At 38.1% G+C, this 27513-nt stretch overlaps 1 protein-coding gene across 1 annotated transcript in view; it reads right to left on the reverse strand.

The window, feature by feature from the left end:
• The window catches only part of LOC122790374, a 538652-nt gene that overhangs the window by 363209 nt on the left and 147930 nt on the right, over nt 1-27513 (reverse strand). Inside the window, exon 3 of the mRNA XM_044057888.1 lies at nt 24338-24373. Within this exon, the coding sequence (XP_043913823.1) occupies nt 24338-24373 (36 nt within the window). The remainder of the gene's footprint in view (nt 1-24337; nt 24374-27513) is intronic.

Here is a 27513-nt window from a genome sequence, read left to right on the forward strand (position 1 = left end):
AGACAGGGTCTCCAGTTTTAGTGAAGAGTCCAGCACCCCCTTAGAGGTAAGGGAGCTCAAATGGCAGATCAAACTAGGAGCCGATAGTCACCCAGGTTTAAATGGCAGCCTAAACATAAAATGTGTACTGAAATGGATCAGGTAACCCTGCACAGGGCCCTCCCTCGTACACTCCCACCAGGTACTCCTCCACCCATTAGTACCTCCCACTACAATGATGCACATATGACATCACTTGTCCTATTTATACTAATGTTGGAATGCACTTATGTTTAGTTTCTGAAGAAGTTCATCTACTTTGTAATAAAAGTGCGAACGAAAGCGCTCAAACTGAACTCCTGGGTGTCGGTGTGGCTTATTTCCATTCTACAGAACTCCGAATACAAGGTGTCTCTACTTTCTGCTATGTCTCCAGGGATATAGCCCTACCAGTGTAAGTTTTGCAGTTTCAGTGAGTATCTTCTTGGGGATCCTGTTCTTAAGAGACTTTTTTCACTAATATATATATATATATATATATATATATATATATATATATATATATATATGTATATATATGTATATATATATATATATATATATATATATATATATATATATATATAGTCCTGGAATTGTGATATTTCAGTCAGTGTATGTTAGGACATACAGTGTTACTACATCAACATTCTCAGCTTATCTACTGGCATATTTTGGATATGTCCCTATTTTCATGCCTTTGTCCCCCTACTTTGTCAGGCTTGGTCCAGGTTCATTGCACTAAGGGGTTCTGAGCATACCTCTCCACTGCCTGGATTTTCACAATGTCCAGATGTTTAGCCCATACTTTTGTTCAGTTCCACAATTTATTTGTATTTATCTGGTAAGTCACAGTGATGATCCAAGGATTTATGTCAGTAAATAATGACATAACTTTTCTGTTTCCATCCTCATATCCTTCAGTAATTGTCTGCTGAAACTCATCCTGTTGCTGTAGCAAATGTCTTCATTTGTAACAGCAGTATTTGAAATATGTCTTATATGTGCCCCCCCCCTTTTACAGCCTTTGTACAGGTTCTTGCACTAACAGACTGAGAGGGATGGTTCTGAAGTATAACTGCACTGCATGTTTATATATATATACATATATATATATATATATATATATATATATATATATATATATATATGTGTGTGTGTGTGTGTGTGTGTGTGTGTGTGTGTGTGTGTGTAATTTCATTTCTTTATATTTTTATATATGTATATCTATATTATGACTCTTTTTCATATATGTTTCATCAGACATATATATATATATATATATATATATATATATATATATATATATATATATATATCTATAGATAGATAGGTGTGTGTGTGTGTGTCTATATATGGCACGACTGATTCCACAAAGCTTTCTCCCTAATGTTGTATGCCTCTATTGCATGATATATTTGAAAAAAAACCAACATTCTTTCCTTTTAGCTCAGATGGTATAGTGGTGCATTCTACTGACTGTAGTGCTCATGATCTTGGGTTTGACACTTAGGGCTGTTGCTTTTTTTTCATTAATGTTAAATGATCAGAATGCATGATATGTTTATTAAAGCATTGCACATTTTCACAGCTCAGATGGTGTAGTGGTATTTTGCTGTAATTGTAGAGGACAGCATCCCGGGTTCGAGACTTGGCAGGGCTATCTATTTTGTTGCTGGGCAGAACAAGGTCTTATGGATACAGAGTGATGACAGCACATTTAAGCATATTGTACTTTTAAATTTTTATTATAAAATATTTATATGCACATTATAATTTTACTTTTGCCTTCCATGAATCCCCCTATGTGCTTTCATTAAATTATATTCTTGTGTGACTATATTGTATGGAGCTCTTGTGTTTATATGGGGGTTTCACATCTTTTCTACATTGACCTTTCACTTTTCAAACTGCTACACTACCCTGGTTGACAAAGAAAGGTTGCTACATAATTTAAGTTTGCTAAAATAATTCTAACACTACTTTCACATAGGAAAATAAATGGCCTGTTTTGGGACTTGAGCCATGAACACCTGCATGTAGAGCCACAACTCTAACCACTACACTTCCTCATATTACAAATTTCACTTATTTGCTTTTAGCTCCTATGGGATGATTAAGCTGTGCTAAGCAGATGGCCATAAAGTGCACGCCCACTTAGCTACAGTTAAACATTCCTTAGGCTATTGGAAAAGTTATTATTATATTATTAGGTTACATGGGTGTGTATTGTGGTGTTCTGACAACTAATTTGGACTGCAATCACAAAATACTGGCATTGATTTGGCTTTCAGGCTTCTCTCCTTCAGGGACTGCTGCTAATACATAATCTGTTATCTATCAGCTTTCTAAATGTGTGAGAGCAATCTTTAAAATTTGTCCTCCCATCATTTTAGGCTTTCTCCAGATTATTTGCCCTGAGAGGCTGAGAGATATGATGACCAATATATGAGTTTCAGGCTTCATATCCTTCGGAAGATGTATGTTAACACAACTTTTATTCTAGTCATTTTCTATTGGTTTATCAAAGCAATATTTAAAATTTGTTCCTATTTGGGGGCCTTTGTCCCCCCATTATTTTTGGCTTAATCCAGATTTCTTGTGCTGAGAGGTTGAGAGGTATGAGTGCCGTATGGCATTTTAGCAATGCAGGGGGTGTGTCACAGGGTCCTCTTGACTTGATCGACACGCCACAACACAGACGCTCAGAAGACCGACTCCAGAAGACTGATGAGACAGATGATCGACAAGTTGAAATCCCGACAGCCGAAACACCGACATGGGCAACGTGTGAGCGCAACTCGGTAAGTGTGCGATAGTGAGGGATTTAGCGTTAGGGAGCAGACAGGTAAGTGTGAGATAGTGAGGGATTTAGGGTTAGGGTGCGGGAAAGGTGAGTGTGCGGTAGTGTCGGACTTAGGGTGCGGGTAATGTAAGTGTGCAATAGTGACAGACTTTAGGTTTAAGGGCAGATTAAGTGAGTTAGGGTTAGGGTGCGGGTAGGGTAAGTGTGCGATAGTGATGGACTTTAGGTTTAGTGGTGGGTTAAGTGAGTTAGGGTTAGGGTGCGGGTAGGGTAAGTGTGTGATAGTGACGGACTTTAGGTTTAGTGGCAGATTAAGTGAGTTAGGGTTAGAGTGCGGTTAGGGTAGGTGTGTGGTAGTGTCAGACCTTAGGGTTAGAGTTTGGGTTACGGTTAGTGCATGTAGAGTTATGTGTAATGTGTAGTTTACGTTTTGTGTGTTGGTGTTTTGGGTGTTGGTGTTATGGTGTTCGGTTTTGTGAGTTGTCGGTTTTGTGCGTTTTCGGTGATTTGGTGTCAGTGTTTTGGGTGTCAGCTTTGTGGCATGTCGGTGTTGTGATAAGGATCCGTGTCACAGAACCTGTAACACCCCCCGCCCTGCATTGCTTTCTTATTGCCATTTTTATTTCAGTAAAAAATGGCTAAACAACTCCAAAGAACAAAGTAAAAGTAAAAAAGCATCAAACCAAAGACCAGGAAGAAACAGGATCACAAACTTATAAGCTTTTGTTCGTTTAATAAAACATCACAAACTTCATCAGAATAAATAGAAAAACTTGAAACCACCCTTTAAATACTTGTCATGTGCAAAAAATCATCCAATGACAAATTGTTCAAATAAATTTTAAATAATTTATTTGAATCATTTTGTCATTGGATGATTTTTTTGCACAACAAGTATTTAAAGGGTGGTTTCAAGTTTTTGTATTTATTCTGTTCAAGTTTTTGTATTTATTCTGATGAAGTTTGTGGTGTTTTATTAAACAAACAAACGCTTATAAGTTTTGTGGTACGGTTCCTTCCTGGTCTTTGGTTTGCTGCTTTTTTACTTTTACTTTGTTTTTATTTCAGTGTCTGCGGACACTGAAATGATCATTTTTTTCTTTTCTGTAGGTTAAATAGCAATGTACCTTCATGCATATGCAAGGCGTGCTGCTGTTCTACACGGACACAAACCACTCTGTGCAGGAATAGCAATATTCCTGCATGGAGTTTAATAAATCCCAGGACACGTCTATACACAAAGCGGAATGAGCCACTTCATCAACTATTGACTATTAAGTATGTTCAGAATTTGTAGAATTGATTATATAGAGAAAGTTAGGGTTCTAAATGCATGCATCTGTACAGTGGGTGGTTAAAATGGCTGAATGAGAAGCACTGCCTTGCAAGTGCAGGAATTCGATAATAGCAAACAAATACCAAAAATACTTCTATGATTGGGTCCTCCATAGGTTCATAGGTTCATAGGTTGGTACTAGGCTATCAGCCCTAGGGCCTATACAAGCCTAGCCATAACAATTCCCTGGCTATTTCTTCCCACATTATTTACTTTCCTGGGCCCCTGTCTAGCAGGGCGACTGACGTGATCCCTGGGGTGAATTTCCTTTCTTTCCAGGCATCCTTCTGACAATGCTAGCACAATCACCTGTGGCTACTTCTCCACTAATGTTTCTAGAGATTAAAAGAGGAAACATTCAGCCGTGATTATGAATATCAGCAGGGATATCTCATTGTGACAGAATGTAAAATGAAGATTTTTCATTTCAGTAGTATCAACACAAATATATTTTAGCCACAGGCTTTCATACCAGCATCTAATAAAGAACCAAATATGTATTTTTTCACATCTGACATAAGTTTCTTGAAGTGGAACTTTGGGTAATGCAAGCAGCTCACCTAACCACATTAATACAAAATGAAACTGCATTGATTTCAGTGATCTTCCTTTTGCATGTTGCCACACAAGTGGCTTGTTTAATTCCTGTAAATAATAACATTCATAATGTCCTTCATTAATGTGCTCATTGTCATACCTCTCATCAACCTCTTACAGCAAAAAAACTTGACAAAGCTATATGAAAAAGTGGGAAAAAGGCCCCCAAATAGGGACAGTTTTTAAATATTCCTCTTACAAACTTAGAAAGGTGAAAGAATGACAGGTTTTGCATTAGCATGCATTTTTCTGAAGGTAGGACGTCTGAAACTCAAACGTCTGTCATAATTTTCTAGCTTCAATCCTTAATGATTTGCCACTAATTTGCCAGAAAACCACAATTTTATTAAAGAGAGACCAAAAATATGAGGCAAAAATCTGGACTTTCTGTGAAAATCTGCACAGTATAGAGGTATGCTCATTGTTACTAATACTGCTTTTCCATTTTTTACCAGAATGCTGCTTGTTTTAGGTCTATGAGCAATCTGCATTCATGTTCATGCTATACAGCTTAGTATTTGATAGTTCTGATAAGTTCACTCATTTCAAGAAAGATGTTTAAAAGTGCTTTGACTGGGAAGATAAAGCATTGTTCTTTGCAGTTCTCTAAATGAAGAAGATTACTAGCTCTTTAACAAAGTTTGCCAGGTATACTTTTTATACTCAGGTGAGCATTTTTTTTTATTACTATCTTTCAGAAACATTATGGCTTATTTCTATGACTATTAAAGCTAAAGTGCTACAAAGCTATCTGAATATCTTGCTAAGAAACAGAAATCCTCCTCTAAGAACATACATCTCATTGTTATGAGACAATATTTGGAAATCTGCATATATTTATTTGGTACACAGGGCAAAATCTGAATAAATGTGTATATTATTTAAATGCTGTACAGCATATCTCTCAACCTTGGAGCTCAAGAAATCTGGGCAAAGCCAAAATTAATGGGGGGACAAAGGCCCAAAACTAGGGAGGAATTTTAAATATTGCTTGTATAATCTTAGAAAGTTTCTAGAATAAAAGGAGTTGTGTTACCATGCATTTTCTTTTTTTTTCTTAAATATTTTTATTGAATTTTCCAAATGAATATATTTTCCAAAACGTTATAGTATATAACTCAATTTATACAGGTTAACAACAATATAAAATCAACAACTATAAAATCAAAACAAACTAATTACAATGGTGTTTAAATTTATAAAGATACTATACATTTTTCCATTCAAAGTTCATTTTCTGTACCATGCATTTTCTGAAGGATTTGAAGACAAACTGCAATGGCTGCCATTATTTAGTGAATTCAGTCCTCACTGATTTGGCAGAGAACCACAAGTTTTATGAGGAACAGACCTAAAATATAGGTTCATAGGTTCATAGGTTTATACTAGGCTATCTGCCCTAAGGTATTTATAATTATATGAAAAATACTGTGCCCATTAGTTTGTTGTGCCTCTGTCCAGCAGTGACACAGAGATGATTCAAACCCTCGATCTCTCCCCCAAGGTCTAGATTTCTCTTGAACAAGAGTCAGCGAGGTGCTCTGCCTCACATGGACATTTTATTCCACACATAGGGAGTCTCTGAGTGATAAACATGGCCTTGTATGTCAGGCACATGTCACCTCTGAGCAGACGGTATGAGGCAACAATCTGTCATTCTCTATAAATCTGGACAGTTCAGAGCTATGCCATGTGAGTTAGGAAGGGCAAAAAACTTGAGTATGAAATGAAATGTTCTGATTAAAGTCCTGACTTTAATTGAAATGAATTTTGAACCACCCATTAATCTGTGTATTTTTGTATTGTACATCTATTATTTGAGTAGTTTTAACTATCCATACGGATGCTGTACAAATTGTTGCATTTTAAAGTGTTGATCAGCCGTTTTCTTTTCCTTGTAGCCACATTCTTTCAGGGTGGTAAATTTAATGTCTTATGGTACATTTATGGTATTGATTCCTCAATGATGGGGTAGAGATGTGTCTGTGATTGATGCCAATTTATGTACAGCTCGGGTCGGGATAAGATTTAGTTGCCACCTTTGTCTCAGTTAACTGCACTTTTGCAGTGTTGCACTTCCCAGACTTTTGTTTTCGCTGTTGCCCATTGATTTTACTTATTTTTATTTTTAATGTGTTAACTAGGTTGGGGCACTGATCCCACTGGTCCAATTTCAGTCTCAGCCTGGAGAAAACGCACAAGATGCATGATATTATATCGACAGTGTTGGGAGGGTGGCCTAATGGTTAAGGTGTTTGCCTTACAAACACAAGGTGCAGAGTTTGATTCTCACAAGGGATAATTGGCTAAGCTTAAAATGGCTCACAAGGGCAGTTAGCTTAGTACTAATCTATGAACCTATGACAAAATGCAATAAATACATATATTATATTCAAAGTGAATATCATAGTTGGTTACATAGATAATAGGTGAATGACTTATACACAATGACTGAAGAAACACAGTATAAACATGCATCATATACAGAGTGGCATCAGAGTTGACATGCTGAAAGATTTGCAACCAAAAATAAAGCGACAGCAAGGTATATAGACATAAGAAGGGAATTAAGAAATAATCTTAAATGACTAGAGAGACAGCAGTTGCATTTTCCTAGAGTCTGGAAATGTGCTTTTATTTCTGATCAGAAAATGTGGTAAAAGAGGAATGATCTTTAAGAAAAGAACTTTAAAGAACTGAACCTTTTTGTTACAGCATTGTAATTTGTTCTTCTCAATCATTGTACATATTTATTTTAGTGGTAAAATTTTTCTTGTATATTGCATATTTTCCCAAACACTTTGCATACCAACTTTGCAGGCGAGTCACTGTACTTGGTAGTAATTAGCAAGGTTACAGTTTGTACCCTTTCCCGGAAAGTGAGAGAGACACCTCACCTTGTTAAAGATAAGGTTGTTACACAACAGTTGAAAATTTTCTGGGGTTAGTGTTAATTTTCTGCATTCAACCAAACTAAAAAGAAATGAATAGAGTTCTGAAATATCGGAATGGTTTGCTCACTCATTATTACCTGATCCACCTCATCTGAAAGACGTATTTTCACTTTATTAAGTAAAACGCTGGGATGATCCTTATTAGACTTGGTGGATACTGATGGTAGCTGGGTCATTTGCCCAGTCCATATGCACAGCAATTATCTAGTTGTAGATACTTAACATGGACTGTATATAGATTATATTTTTGACACATTGGAAGTACAGAGATTCATTACTAGTATTTACATGTAGAAAGATATTTCAGTGAAGATTTAGACACTGTTTGACAAGATACCAAGATGTATGGTGACCAAAAATTGCTAGATTATGATGACACTAAAACTTCTATATTATTGGACCACTGGGATTTCATTTAGAGGATATCTGGATGGCATTTTACCCTAAAATATTAGACTTTGTGTGTTTTGCTCATCAGCATGACAGATAGAAGATTGTCTCTTGAGCTGCTTTCTTTAGTGAAGGATACAGAGCCTGATTTCTTTGGCCCCCTTTTTCCTATTATGTGACACTGAGCATGCAACTTAACCAGAGAGTGCTCCTTAGTTGTAATCAGAAATGGACATTTGTGCATTTAACGCTTTTCTGGTTAAAATGTATAAAAATGGAATGTCCAACAGGCTTGCTATGTAGTTAATAATTGTGGATTTGAATCTTAAATCTTAGACCAGAGATCAAATCTGTGTTTCATAGTGTGTGTGCGTGTATGTGTGTGTGTGTGTGTGTGTGTGTGTGTGTGTGTGTGTGTGTGTGCATGTGTGTGCGTGTGTGTGTGTGTGTGTGTGTGTGTGTGTGTGTGTGTGTGTGCGTGCGTGTGTGTGTGTGTGTGTTTGTGTCAGTCATAGTGCCTGTGTAGGTTCTATGCCTGTTCATCTCTTGAATTCAGCTAGGGAGGGATGGGAGAGGGTTGTCAGCCAGTAGACACCCAGGGATGCATTGGCTATGTCAGACAGGAAAGGTCATCGGCTACTGGACCACTAGGGATGTGTTGGCTATGTCTGAGAGGAAAGGTCATCAGCCACTAGATCACCAGGGAGTATTCGCTATGCCTGAGAGGAAAGGTAAGCAGCCACAAGTCCATCAGGGATCCATTTCATCAGTCACTAGACAACCAGGGACACATTGACTATGCCTCATTGGGCAGAAGAATATTAGGAGTCACTAGACCAAAAGGATGATTTCCCCAACCAAACAGCTAGCTAAATGTAAGGAAGAATGAAACATAGATATGGACAGGAGTCAAGGCTGTGGGTGAAAGACAAGATACCATTATTAATAGGACCCACTAGAACTGCATGTAGCATGGACTACAAGTAACCATAATAGTTATTTACTGTGTGTGTGTGTGTGTGTGTGTGTGTGTGTGTGTGTGTGTATGCACATATGGGTGCAATCCATATACACACACATATATCTATATATATATTATATATATATATATATATATATATATATATATATATATATATATATATGTATACATATTTCTCTGTCAGAAGGACAATAGCTTACAAGACCGAACATCAGAAGACTGAACTGGGAACACTGAAAACCTGGAAGGTAAAACAACAAGTACCCTGACTGTGCTGGATTGTGGTACAGTGAAGATTGGGGTTGTACTCCTTTCCCCACTGTAGTACAATCTCGAAATTTGTATATATAGTTAACCAGAGATGTAGAGGTTGTATGGGGGCTTGTCCCCCTGCAAAAATGCAGGTGGTGTGCTTTCTTTTCAGCTTTCCAGATTTTAAATGTTTCAGTCTTGTGAGCATTCATCCTGTTTACAGGACCCATAAATAATGATGGACACAGTTGCAGATACATAAACAGAAAGAGAGATACATATAGCACTTTTTATTTCCTGCTGCATACTTTTTACTGTATTTTATTGCTGTTAATTAATCTGCATGGTTGTCCAAAAATTGTCTGCCTTACAGTGCCTGATAAATAAGGTTTTTACTGTCACAGTGTTTGTAAAGCTTTTTAGCTAGTTTCACTGTGTGAAAGGTATTAACTGGAAATTTTCTTTACTTTTTAAGCACCTGTCTGTTTGCTTGTTCTGATTTCCTGCCGAGGAGCGTATCATATAACTGAGTTTTTTTGCAGTTAAAAGCATTCTGTAGAGTCTCCTTGCTCCTTTATCTGTGTAAAAACTTTCATTTTGTGGCTCACTGCTGTTCTTCTGCTGTGATAAACATTTCTGTAGTGTTTACAGTCTAAAAGAGTGTAAGCTAGTAACTGTAGTATTGTCCCAGTTCAGATTTGCTGTCTCTGGGCCTGTTTGTTTAGACTAGTAGCTGTAGTAGTGTCCCAGTTCAGTTACTGTCTCTAGGCCTGTTTGTTTTTGCAGTGGTTGTACTGAGCACATGCCCAGGCCATCTGAAGTAGCATAAGCCTTTCTTTACCTTTGTGGCAGGATTGTGTTGATTGGCTGCTGGCTGGTGGTTGGAAGGTCTAGGGCTTGGAGTAACCACTCATTGGTTCTTTTGAGCTTTTTTTTAAAAAGTTGTTTAAGGTTGTATCTTCTGGTATTTAAGCCCCAACTTTGAGAGGATTTCTGTCTATACACACTGAGCTGAGTGGAGGAGGGGCATTGACTAAAACTCTGATCTGAGATATATAACAATAAGTGTCCTGTTTTTTTTTTTTTTTTTTTTGCTTATTTTTACTAGTTATTGCTTCTAGCAATTTATATATATATATCACTTTTTATTGCCTGCTGTATACCTTTTATTGTATTTTATTGCTATTAACTAATCTGCATGGTTGAACTAAAATTGTGTGCCTTACAGTGTCTGACAAGGTTTTTACTGTCATGCTGTTTGTAAAGCTTTTTAGCTAGTTTCACTGTGTGAAAGGCATTAACCTGAAATTGTCTCTATTTGTTAAGCACCTGCCACCTTGTCCTGCTAAGGAGTGTATCATATAAGTGATTTGTTTGCAGTTAAAAGCATTCTGGAGAGACTCCTTGCTCCTTTATCTGTTTAAAAAACTTTCATTTTGTGGCTCACAGCTGTTCTTCTGCTGTGATAAACATTTCTGCAGTGTTTACTGTCTAAAAGAGTGTAGGTTAGTAGTTGTAGTATTGTTCCCCACTCTCTCTCTCTCCCTGTTGGTGTCTTGCTGTTATACTTGGTGGCTTTGCAGCTGCCCGCCCCTACTGTAAGTTTGATATGGGACACTCCTCCCAGTCTAGTGTCATTAGCTCATTCTACCTAATACAGAGAGAACATTTGAGAAGGCCAGCACACTTAGTTTCCTAACCTTGAATTATCATCTGCTTCTCCTTTCTCCCTTTCCTTTTCAAAAATAAATTTGCTAGAATCTCCCTGTGTTCTGCTTAATTGTTGCAAAAAAATAACACTTGTTTCCTGCCTTTCTTGTAACTAGTCTAGTCCAGATACAGATTTGCTATATCCAGGACTGTAATTTTCTGAGGCCCCCAAGCCTGTCTGTGTTGGAGGGAAGCCTGCTAGCTTATCAGTGGGAGTGGTAAGCACTAGGTAACCTATCTACCACATAAGGAGTGGTTTCTGGCCCAGAAATTGTAGTTATTGGCCGTTTGGGCAGTTTTTCAATCTCTCAACTTCCTGATTTAAAAGCTTGCATTTGCACTTGTTTCCCCCTTTCCTGTAAATAGTCTAGTTCAGATATAGATTTGCTGTATCCAGGACTGTTTGTAAGCTCCTGAGCCCCCCAAGCCTTTCTGTGTTGGAGGGAAGCCTGCTAGCATATCAGATGGGAGTGGTAAGCACTAGGTAAACTATCTACCACATAAGGAGTGGTTTCTGTCACAGAAATTGTAGTTATTGGCCGTTTGGGCAATTTTTCCATATCTTTCAGCTTTCTGATTTAAAAGCCCATGTTTGTACTTGTTTTTTTCTTGTAACTAGTCTAGTTCAGATACAGATTCTTAGTTTTAGCACTTGAATTTGCTTATTCATACTCAGCACTTGTTCTGAACTTGTAAGCACTAAATACGCTATGAATTGCAGCACTCAGCCTTCCTCATTACCTAGAGGAAAATAGTTTTTGCACATACTTGCCTCACTTGCTTAGAGAAAAACAGCACTTGTACTCACTTTCCTTTCTTGTCTAGAGAAACATAGTTTTTTATTCAGGCATGTCTAAGGGTCAGCTGCCTGTGTTCTATCCAGTCTATCTGATGAATCTGGGCATCTTGGAGCAATGTAGAAATTGCCTCATGTACACAGGAAACCCTCTCCTCCTACCACCCAACACTACAACCTGGAAGAGATGCACTTGTCTAGCCAAACTGGAGGTAAAGCTCTCTCCAACCAGTCAAGAGGAGAAGGAAAACATTTGCACCACACCACACTGATCACATAGTCCCTGTAAACCTACACCACCAAAATCCACACATATAAACACAAAAACATTCACAGAGGCTCTCAATAATAATCTGCTCAAGCAACAGAGGCCTCCAAAGCAGAAACACAAGCAACCTCCAACCCCCAACATAACCAAATGACACATAGTCCACAGTCTCAGTGTGACACTCAACCACAGCCCATAAGGCAAAACAACGTACCAACATACTAATCATAGGTGACTCTATAGTCAGGCACACTGATGTCCCCCTCACCAGGCTAAACAAGGAGAAGGTTACTGTCATCTGCCTGTCAGGTGCCAGGATCCATCACATAACCCATGCACTCAGGTCACTCCAGAACAAGTATGAATATAACTCTGTCATTGTCCATGTTGGTGTGAACGACCTGAGATGTACCTCCCTGTACTACATGAAAAGAGACATGGAAGAGCTCTCCGATCTTGTAGCCCAGACAGGTATGACCCTAGTTCTGAGTAGCATCCTGCCATCACCCAGAATGATACCACAGTACAAGGACAAAATGATTGACTTCAACAATTGGCTAAGCTTCTGGTGTCATTCTAAGGGGATCCAGTATCTGTCTACCTGGAACGACATGCTCGACAGGCCACGATGATTTGCCAGAGATGACCTGCACCTGTCACCCCTGAGATTCCAGATACTGACTAAGGCTCTTGCCACCCCTATAGTGCCTTTCTTAGGCAAGGTTCAAATGACAAATTCACCACCATAACAGGAACAGGCAAGAAAAAACTGAGGGTAATTCTATTCAATGCTAGAAGTCTAAATCTCAAAATGCACTCCCTCAAGGCACTCTTTAAAATGGAGAACATTGATATTTGTGCAGTGACTGAGACCTGGTTCAAGTCTCCAGAGAGCACCCTTGCATTACCAGGCTATAACTCATACCACATTTTTCGGTCATCTAGTCTGGACCAGAACACCAAAGGTGGAGGTGTGTCAATATTCATTAAGGATATCTACACCTCCAGGTTAGTTGCTAAGCATAATGCATCAGAGGTTATCCAACTGCAACTAACTCTGGGCAAAACTGCAATCCAAATTGTAGCTTGCTACAGATCATCCACCATGCCCCAGGATTCCCACTCCTCTTTTCTTGATATACTGGAAAATATTAGCGTTCAAGCAAACACCCTAATAATGGGCAATTTCAACTACCCCACCATTAACTGGAAAAACGACTCTTGTACCAACTCCTTTGCTCAATGCTTTCAGGAATTTATAAATTTCAATGCCCTGGATCAACTTATCCACACCCCCACCAGGGGCAACAGTATCCTAGACCTAGTCATTATCAACATGAGTGACCAGTGTTCCACACCTGAAGTCACCTCCTCGTTGGTCAGATCTGACCATAAGCTAATCACCCTATATATCCACATCCCAGCCCCAGCCCCAGCCCCCTCCCCATTAAGGAAACACAGTCAAAAATGTCTCCAAAGCCAACTTCATGCTTCTTAAGACAGAAGTGGCAAACTTCATGACACCCATGCAGATGGACAATGCATTTACGACTGCTGAATCCTACACAACTGCACTCTATAAGTACTTAGACGAGTGCATGGATCGTGCTATCCCAAACAGAACCAAGACGCTATCCTCCAAAAAAAGAGGCCAATCTGGTGGTCCCCTGCCATAAACAAACTCTGCAACAGAAGGAAGAAACTGTTGCAAAAGAGAGTAAAATCCCATGAGTGGAGGAGCTCCCTGGTCAGCCTAAGTAAGAAGCTGCGATCCCTTATAAGATCCTCCAAAGCTGGCTACAAAAACAAAATCACCACTGATTCTAAGCACAACTACAAAGCATTCTATAGCTATGTCAAGAATCTCAATGGCAACACCCAGATCTGCCCTGAGTTACAGCAAAATGGCATGAAAATTACAGAACCAACTTATATTGCCAACATCCTGGCAGATAGGTTCAGTTCTAACTCTATCCCCCTCTCACCCCCTAAAGGGCCCATATCTGCACAGGAAGAATGCAGAGACCCTGTAATCATAACTACGCAGGTAAAAGCTGCACTCTCTAAAGCCAAAAGGAGAGCATCCATGGGACTGGACAACATCCCTGGCTGCGTTTTACATGAACTACAGAATGAACTGACTGCCCCCTAAGCACCATGTTCAATCATAGCCTCACATCAGGCTTTGTGCCCACTGAAGGGCACACAGCAACAGTTATCCCACTCCACAAAGGGGAGCTATCATTGATCCCAGGAACTATTACCCTATTAGCCTAATGAGCCTGGTCTGTAAGGCCATGGAACGTATCTTCATGGAACTCATAAACAAAGACATTGGTAACCTCCAAACTCTGGACCCCACCCAGTTCGGGTTTGTGAAAGGCAGATCATGCCTCCTGAACCTGATCAACTTCTTTGAGGCAGTCAACAAAGCCGTAGACGAGGGAAAGGTGGTTCACACAGCCTATCTTGACCTCGGCAAGGCTTTCAACATCATCCCCCATTCTGGAATTATAGCTAAACTCACTAAAGTAGGTATAAATCACTACGTCACAAGACGGGTTACCAACTGGCTCACTGACAGAACCCTCACTGTAAAAGTTGCAGACTCCAAATCTGACTTCAAACCAGTGACAAGTGGAGTACCACAGAGTTCAGTCCTGGGACCTCTCCTGTTTGGTATCTACTTCTCTGAAGTACAGGCTAACAAAGTTCACAGATGATTGCAAACTAGGAGCCATAGTCTAGTCCACAAATGATGTGGACATCCTACAGAAGTGCCTCACTGAGACAGATGCCTGGTATCAGAGCCATGGCCTCAATCACAATGCCAAAAAGTGCATTGTCATCCCCTTTGGTAAAAACTCTGTACCCATGAACTCCCACATAGGTGGCAGTCTACCTAACACCGAATGTGTGATAAGACACCTTGGGACCCAGGTGGACAGTAGTCTCTCCTTTGATAATCACATCGCCACAGTAGTCAGGAAATCCTTCAACGTGGCACACCTCATCACAAAAGGGTTCTCATCCAGGAAAAAAGAGGTTATTGTTCCCCTCTACTCAACACTCATTAGACCCATTATAGAGTACAATGCCCCTTTTGGAATGTACCTCGCAAGACATCTGCAGCAGCTGGAAAGGCTACAGAAGTACCTCACAAAGAGGATTACTGGCCTCAAACAGATGCCCTACACTGACCATCTCAAAAATCTCCAGCTTTACTCCGTAGCATATCACCTACTCCAAGGTGATTTCTGCCTAACATATAAAGCTATGTCAAACCCAGAGCTGTTGGACATGCTACATCTAAAGAAATCCCAATCCCTCTGAGTTACATGCTCTAGGGGCCTAAACCTTGTCACCACAATAAAAAGGACATGCTGGAGGGATAGATTCCTGTCCCAGAGACTTCCCATACTCTGAAACAAGTTACCCATCTATGTCAAGCAAAGTTCCTCACTAGCACTTTTCGAGAATAATCTTGATGAGTGGATGGGAAATAGGAAATACACCCTGGGGATCACTTCTGTGGCTCTGCTCCACAGGGGCACAGGAAAATAACTTTCTTGGGTGGTGTAAGACAGGGAACCTTGTTGGCTAGGCTTACTTAGGCCCTTGGGCCGATAGCCAAGTACCTACCTATGAACCTATACATACATACATACATACATACGCACACACATGTATATATATATATATATATATATATATATATATATATATATATATATATATATATATATATATATATATATATATATATATATATATATATATATATATATATATATACATACATACACACACACACACACACACACACACACACACACACACACACACACACACACACGTGTGTCTGTCTGTTTGTCTGCCTGTAGTGAGGTAGTTCCTATTCTGCTATGTAACATGCTTTGATTGGACACTCAATGGGGTAATACAGAAATGCTCCACTTGAGTGACTTAGTCAAACAAATTCCCACTTAATGAGATAGGGGTCTAGAGGAAATGGGCGTGTTTGTGAATCCCTAAATGGTGGAGCAAAGCAACTTAATCTACTTGGATACAGAATAAGGTACTCCATAAAACCACTGACTATGAATCCCCCCACATGATGCCCCTACTGTCAGATCACGGGTCAGCAGTCGTAGATACTACACAAAACTAGGAAACTGAAGTGTGAGCCACTATTACTAAAGGAGTAAAAAAGAGTAGTTTGCAGAATGTGGGATTGTTCCTAAGAGATTTGGGTAAAGTATAAGCAAATCAAGTCTGTTTCTTTTTATACTGGGAATGTTTCAGAAATATAACTAGGTAAATATCCTAGGTCATAAATAAACAGACTCACAAAGCTAATGATTACATGAAAAGATGTCTACAGAAATTGCTGAAATGGAAAAATAATGCAAGCATTCTGCATGTTTCAGTCATGTGCTCCTGAATCAGATAAAATAATTAAAACATGAGGAAAGTGTTGCAATGTATCACTGTACAGGAAATGTTGCACAAACTGTTACTCATTCACATCTTTGAAATTCCTTGCAAGTAGGATGAAAGGAAGTGGAAAAACCATTACATCAGATCTCTTAGGCTAATTTATACAGAGATTTTCACATGACAAAACAATATCGAGCATATCAGGAGTCCTGTAAATATTTTATTCTGTGCTGTAGGGAGAGTACACTGATCAATTCTGGTGATTTCCAAATGTAAACAAGGTTAAGCCATAGAATGCAAGTATGTTAGATAAACATATGCTCCTTAACAAAACTGTGTCAGCTATTGAATCCATCAATCACTCCCCATGTAAAGCAAGTGGTTCTGATTGGATTACAAGTCAAGCTGCATCCTATTAAGAGATACTGTGTTAAAATCCAAGGGTCCCCCCTACTCAGCTACCTATGTAGAACTATTCAGAGTTCCTATACAAACATGTGAATTGCTGCAAAAAGGCTGGTGTAACTGTCAGAAATAAACCAAAAACAAACACTAAAAACAAACCCCTTTGTAAACAGTATATAAAAATAAGAAAACTCACTGCCAAAATCAGGAAGACCATCTTCTTTAAAGATGGGTGCTCTTATACAACTAAACAAGAAACTAAGATGTCTGATTAAATCCAACAAGGCCAACTATGTGATCAGGATAGCCTCATAGACAATCAGAAGGCCTTCTTCAGCTATGTTCGGAACCAAAGAGGTAACACACAGCAGTGTGCTGAACTGGTGGACAATGGTACCACTTTCACTGATCATGGTGACATAGCAAATCTACTGGCTGATAAATTCAGCTCAATCTTCAACTCCCCCAACTCCACCACCCCCACCTCCACCAGGTGAACTCCCCTTCAACATACTTTCCCCAACTATCAACATAGACCATGTGCTGGCAGCACTTGCTAAAGCCAAGAACACCAGCTCCATGTGTCCTGACAACAACCCTCCTAAGCAATCTAAATTATGACCTGTCTGGACCTCTTGAGACACACTACAACTTTATCCTTGAAACAAGCTAGATTCCCAGTGAATGGAGGACCAAAACAGTCATTCCCCTCCACAAGGGTGGACAATCAACTGGCCCAGGGAATTACAGACCCATCAGTCTATCAAGCCTAATATGCAAAGCCATGGAACAAATTATCATAGAAATGATACAGAAGGACATTGGCAACCTACAGACACTGGAAACATCCCAATATGTTTTTGTTGGGTCTATATTAGATCAGTGAACACTTAAATAAGTGAACGCTGATTGATCAACGTTATTTGTTCGAAAGTGGAAAATATCGAAGCAGCAGAAACTCGAATTTTTTCCTAGGGAAAGAATTTGGTTGTCCGTTTCTGTTGCTTCGGTATTTTCAGTGTTATGGTAGAAAGTTACCGGTCAGATTCAGGTAAGTGTGCGATTGTGTGGATGTGAGTGTTAGGGTGATTTAGGTGAGTTAGGGTTAGGGCTCGGGTTAGGTGTGTGTGCGATTGAGTGGACATAAGGGTTAAGGTGGATTTAAGTGAGTTAGGGTTTGGAAGTGGGTGAGGTGAGTGTGCAATAGTGACGGACCTTAGGGTTAGGGTTTGGGTTAAGGTAAGTGGGTAGTTAGTGGTGTGTGCATAGTTTAGTGTAGGGTTAGGTATCAGATTTTAGGTGTATGTGTGTGGATTTCTGTTTGTTTGGTGTGCTTGTGTTGTGTGTATGTGTTTTGGATCAATGATTTTTTTCCCTGGGAAAAAAATCTCTGATCTGACAGTTCGAGATTGTAAGCTTTCGCTTAAATTAGGTTGATCAATCAGCGTTCGCTTTTTTAAGTGTTCGCTGATATAATATAGACCTGTTTTTGTTGAGGGGAAGATCATGTCAACTTAACCTGGCAGACTTCTTTGAGGGAGTCACCAGGGCATTGGACAAGGTAAAACAGTGTATACTGTACATATTGATCTGGCTAAGGCATTCAATACAATACCCTACTCAGTCATTGTTGAAAAACTCTCTGCATTAGGCATAAATCCTTATATAACTCACTGAATTGCTGGCTGGCTCACAGACAGGAACCAAGTTGTCAGGATCAGTGAGACCACCTCCTTCAAGATACTGGTCAACAGCGGATTATTTTAAGGATCCAGGCTGGACCTTCTTCTTGGCATCTGTTTCTCAGAAGACAAGGCTAATGTTTAAGGCTTCTAGCTCACCAAGCTCAGAGATGATTGTAAATTATAAGCTATTATAGATTGTCCCAAAGGCACCAACATGTTGCAAGAGGGTTTAATACAGACAAATGACCAGTGCCAAAGCCATGACCTAAAATTCAATGCCAAGAAATGCATTATAATGCCCTTTAAGAAACTGTCAATGCAAGTTAATTACTCCATTGATAAAATGCCTCTAGAATCAACCCACTAATAGGGGATCTGGGAACAAATGTAGACAACAATCTGGCCTTTGACCAATATATAACCAAGATAATAAGAAAAACATTCTCTTCACCTAACTTATATGTAAGGGTATGGCATCCAGGTGCCACTCTACTTGACCCTTATCAGACCTATCATTGATTATAATGGTCCTTTTGGTATGTATCTAACCAGACATTTGCAATGGTTGGAATGTCCCCAAAGGTTTCACACCAGGAGAGTTCAGGGCATGAATACCCTGCGTTACACTGACTGCTAAAGGCTCTGTCTCTGTATTCATTCTCTTACAGGCTGCTAACAGTGGATCTTTATATGGTTTACAGGGCTTCCTGAGATCTAGGCCTAATAGATCTGTTGCACATGAACCAAACAAACAGTATCTGAAACACTAGATCCAGGGATCTGAACTTCCCTTGTGAGATAAACAGAACACGCTGGAGAGATAGATATGCATCCCAAAGGATCCCCAAACTATGGAATAACACTCTGTCCATGTAAAACAGAGTTTATCCCTGCCCCTGGTCAAACAAATCATTGACAAGTGGATGGGAAATAGTAAATTTACCCATGGTCTGGCCCCATATTCCTTATAGGCAGAGACCGTCAGTAAGAAAAGTATTATCCAAGCTAACACACCGTACAAATCCTTAGTTACCTTCCTATTAAAATGCCCCCCCATATAGATGCCCATGGTACTTGGGGCCCAAATGGTTTGGGTACACAGGCCTGCAAGGACCCCAGTTGTCATTAGTCTAGTAACATGACTCATGTACCCTAGACCTCTCTAGATACTTTAAAAAGAGGGCATACCTCATTTTAACTTTGCTAATACTGTAGTAGTCCACAATTCTTTTTTACAAAATATCTCTATTTGCAAATATTATATAAATATTATTCTGGTGAAGTTAGTCACAGGTAATTACAAGCCTTGCAATTTTCTAAATTTGCATTATCTTAATGTATGTCTTCTGAATTTAGAAGTTAAGCTCAATACAAAGATTGCTAGCCATTATTTAGGAACATTACCCCATACTTCACTAACATCACTGAACAGTGTTTTATTAAAGGTATATTCAGCAGGCTAGATTTGTTTAAGTTACTGCTTAAGCAAGCATTAATGCCCAGCAGAGTTGGTATTATCAGGAAGTTAACACACATGCCCAGATGTGTTGTGCTGCCTGAAGTGGCTCGAGGAGTACCTGACCCACCCAGGATGACATAATTGCACTTAGATAATGGGATGTCAGTTAAATTGTTTTGTCTTTTTTCCAAACAAATTATTAGATAATAACAGCACGAAAGTTAATATCAGTTTTTACAGATTCAAAATGAACAAAATAATAGCAAAAACAAAACTATATAACAGTGTGAAAAACTAAAACAATCAATAGCAAGATCAATCCATAGATGCGGTGTTAAACTTCTCATTATTATAAATAATTAAAACAAGTTTGTAGCCAATAAATGTAACTCTGGTGTAGGTAATAGGCAGGCAAAACAAAAGGTGGAAAAATTATAACCATTACTGGCATGTATTTGTGTTTTTTATTGCTGCATACTTTTTATATTTTTGGTTCCTGTTCTTAATGTCTCACTCTTGCTGTAGCATATGTCATGTTGTTGTTGAATGAAGTATTTAGCATCTAAAACATAAGTTATATAAGTAATTAATGTCTATGCACTCACACACACACACACACACACACACAAGCATGCACGTAGGCACATACTGATGTTCATGCAGATACACAGATGCACACACATACACACATACAAACCCTGCAGTTACAGCCACTTTCTTGATTGAAAACACCTGAAATGTCTCATTACGATTGAAGGAATGAAAAATTGAATGCAAGGTACTGCAACCCTCTCCCATGCCTCTAATCTATTCCCAATTTTTTCCACATAGTTCTTTTCTGTCCCTCATAAAATATTTGACCTGCTGGAAAATCACAAAGGATTAAAGCCAGCCAATAATGGCAGACAATGGAGTTTCAACCTTCTTATTGTTTATGCACTGACTGCCTGTTCCAATCAAAGGAAGTCAGTATGCACTGTTTCTGTCTCTCTCTCTCTCTCTCTCACACATAGATACACTCGTGTGTGAACACACACACACACACACACACACACACACACACACACACACACACACACACATATATATATATATATATATATATATATATATATATATATATATATATATATATGCATAGCTTAGTTCACTGAAATCAAGGGCAATTCCCTGATCTGGCACTCCCTCAAGAAAGCTCTTCCAACTTGAAAAAACAAATCTGATGTTTCTTTAAAGTGTAGTAAACTGCTTGTTTCATGTTTGGCAAGATGTTGCTTTAATTTATGCCATACATGGAGCATGTAGCTCTTACTTCTGAGTCTCTGACCACAAATGCAATACTGACATTTATTTCTGAATGTCAGTAATGCACTTAAGACTAGCCGGGATGTGGTAATCATGCCCATAGCAACACTTTGCACCCAGGGCAGCTGTCCCCTTTGCCCCACCCAGGCTATGCTTCTGAACAGCAAAGCTGTGTTATATTTAAAGTGATATAAATATATATATATATATATATATATATATATATATATATATATATATATATATAAAAACTCTCTCTCTCTCTCTCTCTCTATATAAATATATATATATATATATATATATATATATATATATATATATATATATATACACACACACACACACACACACACACACACACACACACACACACACACACACACACACAAATATGGGTCTACTTTAGATAATCGAAATGCCACTTACCTAACTTTTAAATCGCCGAGACCGGAACACTTAAAATCTACTTCAGTGAACACTGACATCACCGACAAAAAATTACAGTTGAGTAACCATTTGACCGCACCACAACAAAACACTGCAACTGAACCACATGAAACCCACCCATGTCGGGGCTGTACCCCCCACAACCCCCCTAACTAAATATAGCAACTCCAAGATCACACTACAGTGGGGAAAGGGGCAGAGTTCACTATGGTGTTCAAGTGGTTACTTACATTTAGTTTTTTGTCAGTGATGTCAGTGTTCGATGAAGTGGATTTTCGGTGCTTGCGTTTCAGTGATTTAAAAGTCAGGTAAGTGGCATTTCGATTATCTAAAGTAGACATATATATATATATATATATATATATATATATATATATATATATATATATATAAATATGTGTATTTCTATATCTTTATAGATATATTATATATTATAGAGATCTATTTTTAAACACACACACACACACACACACACACACACACACACACACACACACACACACATATATATATATATATATATATATATATATATATATATATATATATATATATACACACACATATGTATGTATTTGGCACTTTTTCCATAACTTATTTTGTAACTGTGTCATTTAGACTATACATCTAGTGAAGATAATTGCAATAATATTGGGCATTATCTGTGGGTTTCTTGTCAAAGTTATTCTGAAATGCTAACAAAACAATTTTCCCCTTTTTATGCATGCATGTGCCACTAGATTCTGAAGTGTGCAAATTAACTGCAAAATGTGTTAAAGATGTTAATTGACTGTAATCTCCATTAAATTAAACATAATTTAGTAATCTTGCTTACTATTTGGAAAAAATTATGCCTCCCTTTCCTGAGTAGATTACACGTTATTGAAATCATGGTATTCCCTAAACTTCTATTCTTTACTTTTTTTTTACTTTTTATATATAACACACATTATTTTATATAAACACCTCAAAACATCCCCAGCTCAAATGTTTGATTTCCTTAGGGCTTTATGTAGCTAAAGATACTTGTCACAAAACATTTTATACACCAGTCAAAAGATGGGTAGTTCTCCCTAGTGTATTCCACTATACTAGAGTCACAATTAGATAATGATTTTCCAGCTTAATTGCAGCTTCAAAACCTGTTTAGTTAGGAGCTGTGACCTCAATATGATCAATCATAGGTTCATAGATTAGTACTAGGCTACCTGCCATTTGTGGGCCATTTTAAGTCTAACCAATTACCCCATAAGAGAATTAAACCCTGCACTTTGTGTTTGTAAGGTAAACACCTTAACCATTATGCCAACCTCCCTTGCTGAAAAGGAAAGCACATTAACACCACTTCCTTTAACAAAGTGTAAAATCTGGGGGTAGATGGCCATAAAGATGGTTAATTGCATTTTGGAATAATTTAAATATGTTGTAAGCCTTTTTTTAATCTTCAATAGATTTTCTTTGGTCCCTTGAGTCTCAAGTTGATAACAAATATATATACTCAAGTGCATTTCAGCAGGGTACCATTTATTTGACTTTATGCATGAACAAGGGGGTGGGTGTCTTTCATTCACAGAAATCCACAATGCACATGCTGCTTGTAGACTTAAGTGGTATCAGTACTTACAGTTAAGTTCTTAAATGAGGTTTTGGTTATCCCTGCACAGAAGAAATTTATTTAATGAATTTATTATCGAGAATGCCACATTGTTAAGTGGTAATGAGCAATTACCTTGCAGGTTAAATACCCTTTTGCAGGACTGATGAGTTCTGAGTTAATGGTTTTCTGTATCTCTTATATCTTAAGCAGAATTGGGAGACAAGTCTTCTAACAGTTTTTGCAGTATGCAGGTGTTGTGGTTCACAATTTCCTCCATCAAATTTTCTTATTTGAAATTATTTTACCATTGGTAACATTTTGACTACTACTGCTAGAGGTGTGGCAGAGAGAACATGTTCTGTAGTCACATGTTCTGGGCATACTAGTGTCTCAAAATGGAAATCTGTGCCTGATGGACTTTCAGAACAAATTTGTCTGAAAGCACTGATGTCATATTTTTGGATTTTAAGTCATTCATGAGCTTCTCATAACTTTACACCCCCTGCCCCACCTTATTAATGAGTGTTAGTCCTAGCTCTAACACTATCATGCCCCTAAGCCTAATACTTCACCTTATCATTGAAAACCCATATGTTTAATAATGCAGTGTACTGTATATGTGAGACGTTACTCAAAAACTGGAGTTAATTTTTTCTGCATAGTTACATTGAGACAAAAATCAGGCAGTGTTACAACTACTGACATTTTTAAATATCATCATAATAGAAATACTAACATGCACTATATAAATAATCTGTGACTGCTTACTTTAATCCCAGGAGACTGCATGAATTGTATAAACTTGATTTAAGGAATACCTTTAACATATAAGAATTCTGCTGGCATTTTGCAGTAGGTGGCATGTTATTGAAAAAATAATATGAACTTACCTCGCTGAGCTGAAATGTATCTTTGTTGAAGCAATACTAAAAATAAAATAATGTAGAATTAGGCATACATTATTATGAATCATAGGAGGCATTTTACCAACATTTTCTTTTAAAAACTACTGGATATTTCTGAAGGATACTTAGGAAGTCTAATTCTAATAAAAAAGTTAAACCACTGATGACAGCAAGTTCCAGTTCATGTAATATGCATCTGCACTTTATTACCTCTTGTGTCATGTGTCCTTTCTTGTGCTTTGCCTTTATAGCGTCAGGTCGATGGACTATTAGTATGATACATTTAGGAAAAAAATGCTTCATCCTATAACTAATTTATCCATCTCTCTTTTAGTGTTTCTTTTCCAGTGTTTTAACAAATCTCACTGATGCAAAACATCTCATGTGCTACTTAGTATGCAGCAGTGTATTGTGATAACATCGTTTATAGCAAATGTAAAAATATGCAGTTGAAGCATCTCCTACTATCAAATGAGATAATAGATTTCTACATGGTTGCAAAAGAGCTTGTGATGCGTTTTGATGAACGTTAGTAAAAGTCATATTCCTATGTTCAAAAATATTCCATGTTCTAAATTACAAACACAGTCAGTAAAATTGCTGTTGTCCTAATGATAAAATATTTGAGAAAAATATGGAAAAAAGATTTTTTTCTCTATTTTGATACAGTAAAGGGTCACATAGTCTATCAATGATGGTGAAACTTTTGGGTTTGGTGTGTCAAAAGCTCCTGACACAAAATAATTCAGTGCACTTCACATGAGCAATAAATGCAAAAGCATTGTCTTTGGTAATTTGGGTGTTGGTGATCGCTGGCATGCCACCCAAAACATCATGGTGTATGTCACCTTTAACATGCGTGTCATAGGTTCACTATCACTGGTGTAGATTATCAAACTTATGATTATGTTTTTATTTTATAAAGTCTGATTTATTTTCCTTTCTTTTCCTTCATATGATATAGATGTCATGTCAAATAATTTATTAAAGTCAGATGAAAGATTCTCTGTTTACCTTTTCCCCATGAGAGAGAAGAGTACAGACATAACAGACACACCCACATAAGCACAAACGCACGTGCACACACACACACACACACATACACACACACACACACACACACACACACACACACACACACACACACACACACACACACACACACACACACACACATTCATAATTTCAAACACTCAGAAATTATTGTAATCCAATGTTCTTAATGCATTTCTTCTCTAAATTTTGCACTAAAGTAAACAGAAGCTACAGAAATTCTTTCTGTGGATATGCATAAAAAAAGCAAGAACCAAACCATTCCATATAGGATACTGTTCCTCCCTCTTTCTTTCATATCTACTACAGTTCAATCAACACCAGGAGAATGCTCAATATATACAGCTTCCCACCCTCTTTCTTTTATTTCAACTACTACTAGTTAAAACACAATCATTGTAGAGATGCCCATACCCTTCTGATACTTTTGTCATGGTGATAATGAAATGTGTGAATGTGGTATACATTCATTCATTGTCATTATCTGATCCCTACTTTATTCAATTTAGGGCGGTAAGGGAGGTGAGGAATACTACTACTCTATCGGCTTAAACCCAAGACGTTTTCTGGATTGGCTAACAGCTCATTGCAAAATGCTCAATCATCCCACCTGCTCCCAACATGCAATCACTCACATGGTGTGTATACACCTATGGATAATTTAGAGTCGTGCCTGTTAGCCTAACTGAAGACCATTCAGATGTTGAGGAAAACCTCTTTAATTTAAGCCTCTCCACTAGTTACATTTCCAAACACCAAAAAGCAGCCATTATAGTGCTGTTACACAAGGGTGTTCCCTCACAGACCTGGGTGAATATAGGCCCACTAGTCTCATTAGTGTCAGCTGTAATGTTATGGAATATGTTATCTCAGATGTCATTCATATTAAAATGGAATATTTCTTAACCCTGGAACCCCTTATCAATTTGGCTTTGTCAGTGCCAGGTGCTGCTACTGGTCCCTCGATTATATATTTTAAAATGCCACTGAAACAGTGGATAGTAGTTATGCGTCACATAGCATATCTGAACCTGATACTGTTTCCCATGCATACTTTATTGATGGAGTTGTAAATGTGAATATAAATCCATATGTTGCAAGGTGAATAGCTAACTGGTTGTCTGATAGAGCCCATATGATTAGAGTTGCAGGTGCTATTTCCTTCCTTCCATCCATCCTTCCTTCCATCCATCCATGCATCCATCCATCCATCCATCTATCCATCCATCTATCCATCCATCCACAACCCCTTTTTCCCTTTTTTGCACATGAGGTTAGGGGTGTCACTTTAACAGTGGCAATCATATAGATCCAAGGTTCACATTGCTAGGTGGTTAACAATGTTATACACCAGGACGAAGTGTATGGCTTTCTCATAGAAAGAGTCTATTTCTCAGATTTTCAGGCCAATACTCCTAGACTATGTTTATCCACATTTGCAAATGACTGAAAAATGGGTGTTATTTGATTTTCCACTAATTCACAATTTCTCCAGTATGGGTCATACTATGTTAAGAACTGGTGTGAAGACCGTGGTCTGAAATTAAATGTGAAGAAATGTAATACATTTCACTTTGGGAAACAAAACATTTCCACATTATACAATAGCAGTGATACATCCCACCCTAACCAGACACTGTAGTAAATTATCTAGTTACAACAATTCAGAGATAATTCTTTATCTTATGAACATCATGTCAGGAAGAATTTGACCCTCCTTCATCTCTAATCCTTCAGAAAACAAACAGGTTCTTTAAATATCCACCTCGAGAGCAAATTTCCATGACATACACTCTTACCACCTTCAAATTAAACTTTAATAACTGGAAGGGCAGCCATAAATTCTCCCATGGTCCACCCTGCATATCCTTTGATGCTGGGGGGATGTTTTGAATATGGTACATTTGCTAGGCTTATTAAAGTTCTTAAACCTTTTTTATATTTATCAAGTTTTCATCTGTAAACCTATATATATATATATATATATATATATATATATATATATAGTCCTCCATAGATTTGTAGGTTCATAGGAGATTACTAGGCTAGTGACCCTAGAGCCCATACAAGACTAGCCATGTTAATCCTGAGTTGTCCCAGTTGTCTTT

Source organism: Protopterus annectens, chromosome 16.part0 (assembly GCF_019279795.1).
Source record: "Protopterus annectens isolate FY-2018-M chromosome 16.part0, PAN1.0, whole genome shotgun sequence".
NCBI classification, from domain to species: domain Eukaryota; kingdom Metazoa; phylum Chordata; order Ceratodontiformes; family Protopteridae; genus Protopterus; species Protopterus annectens.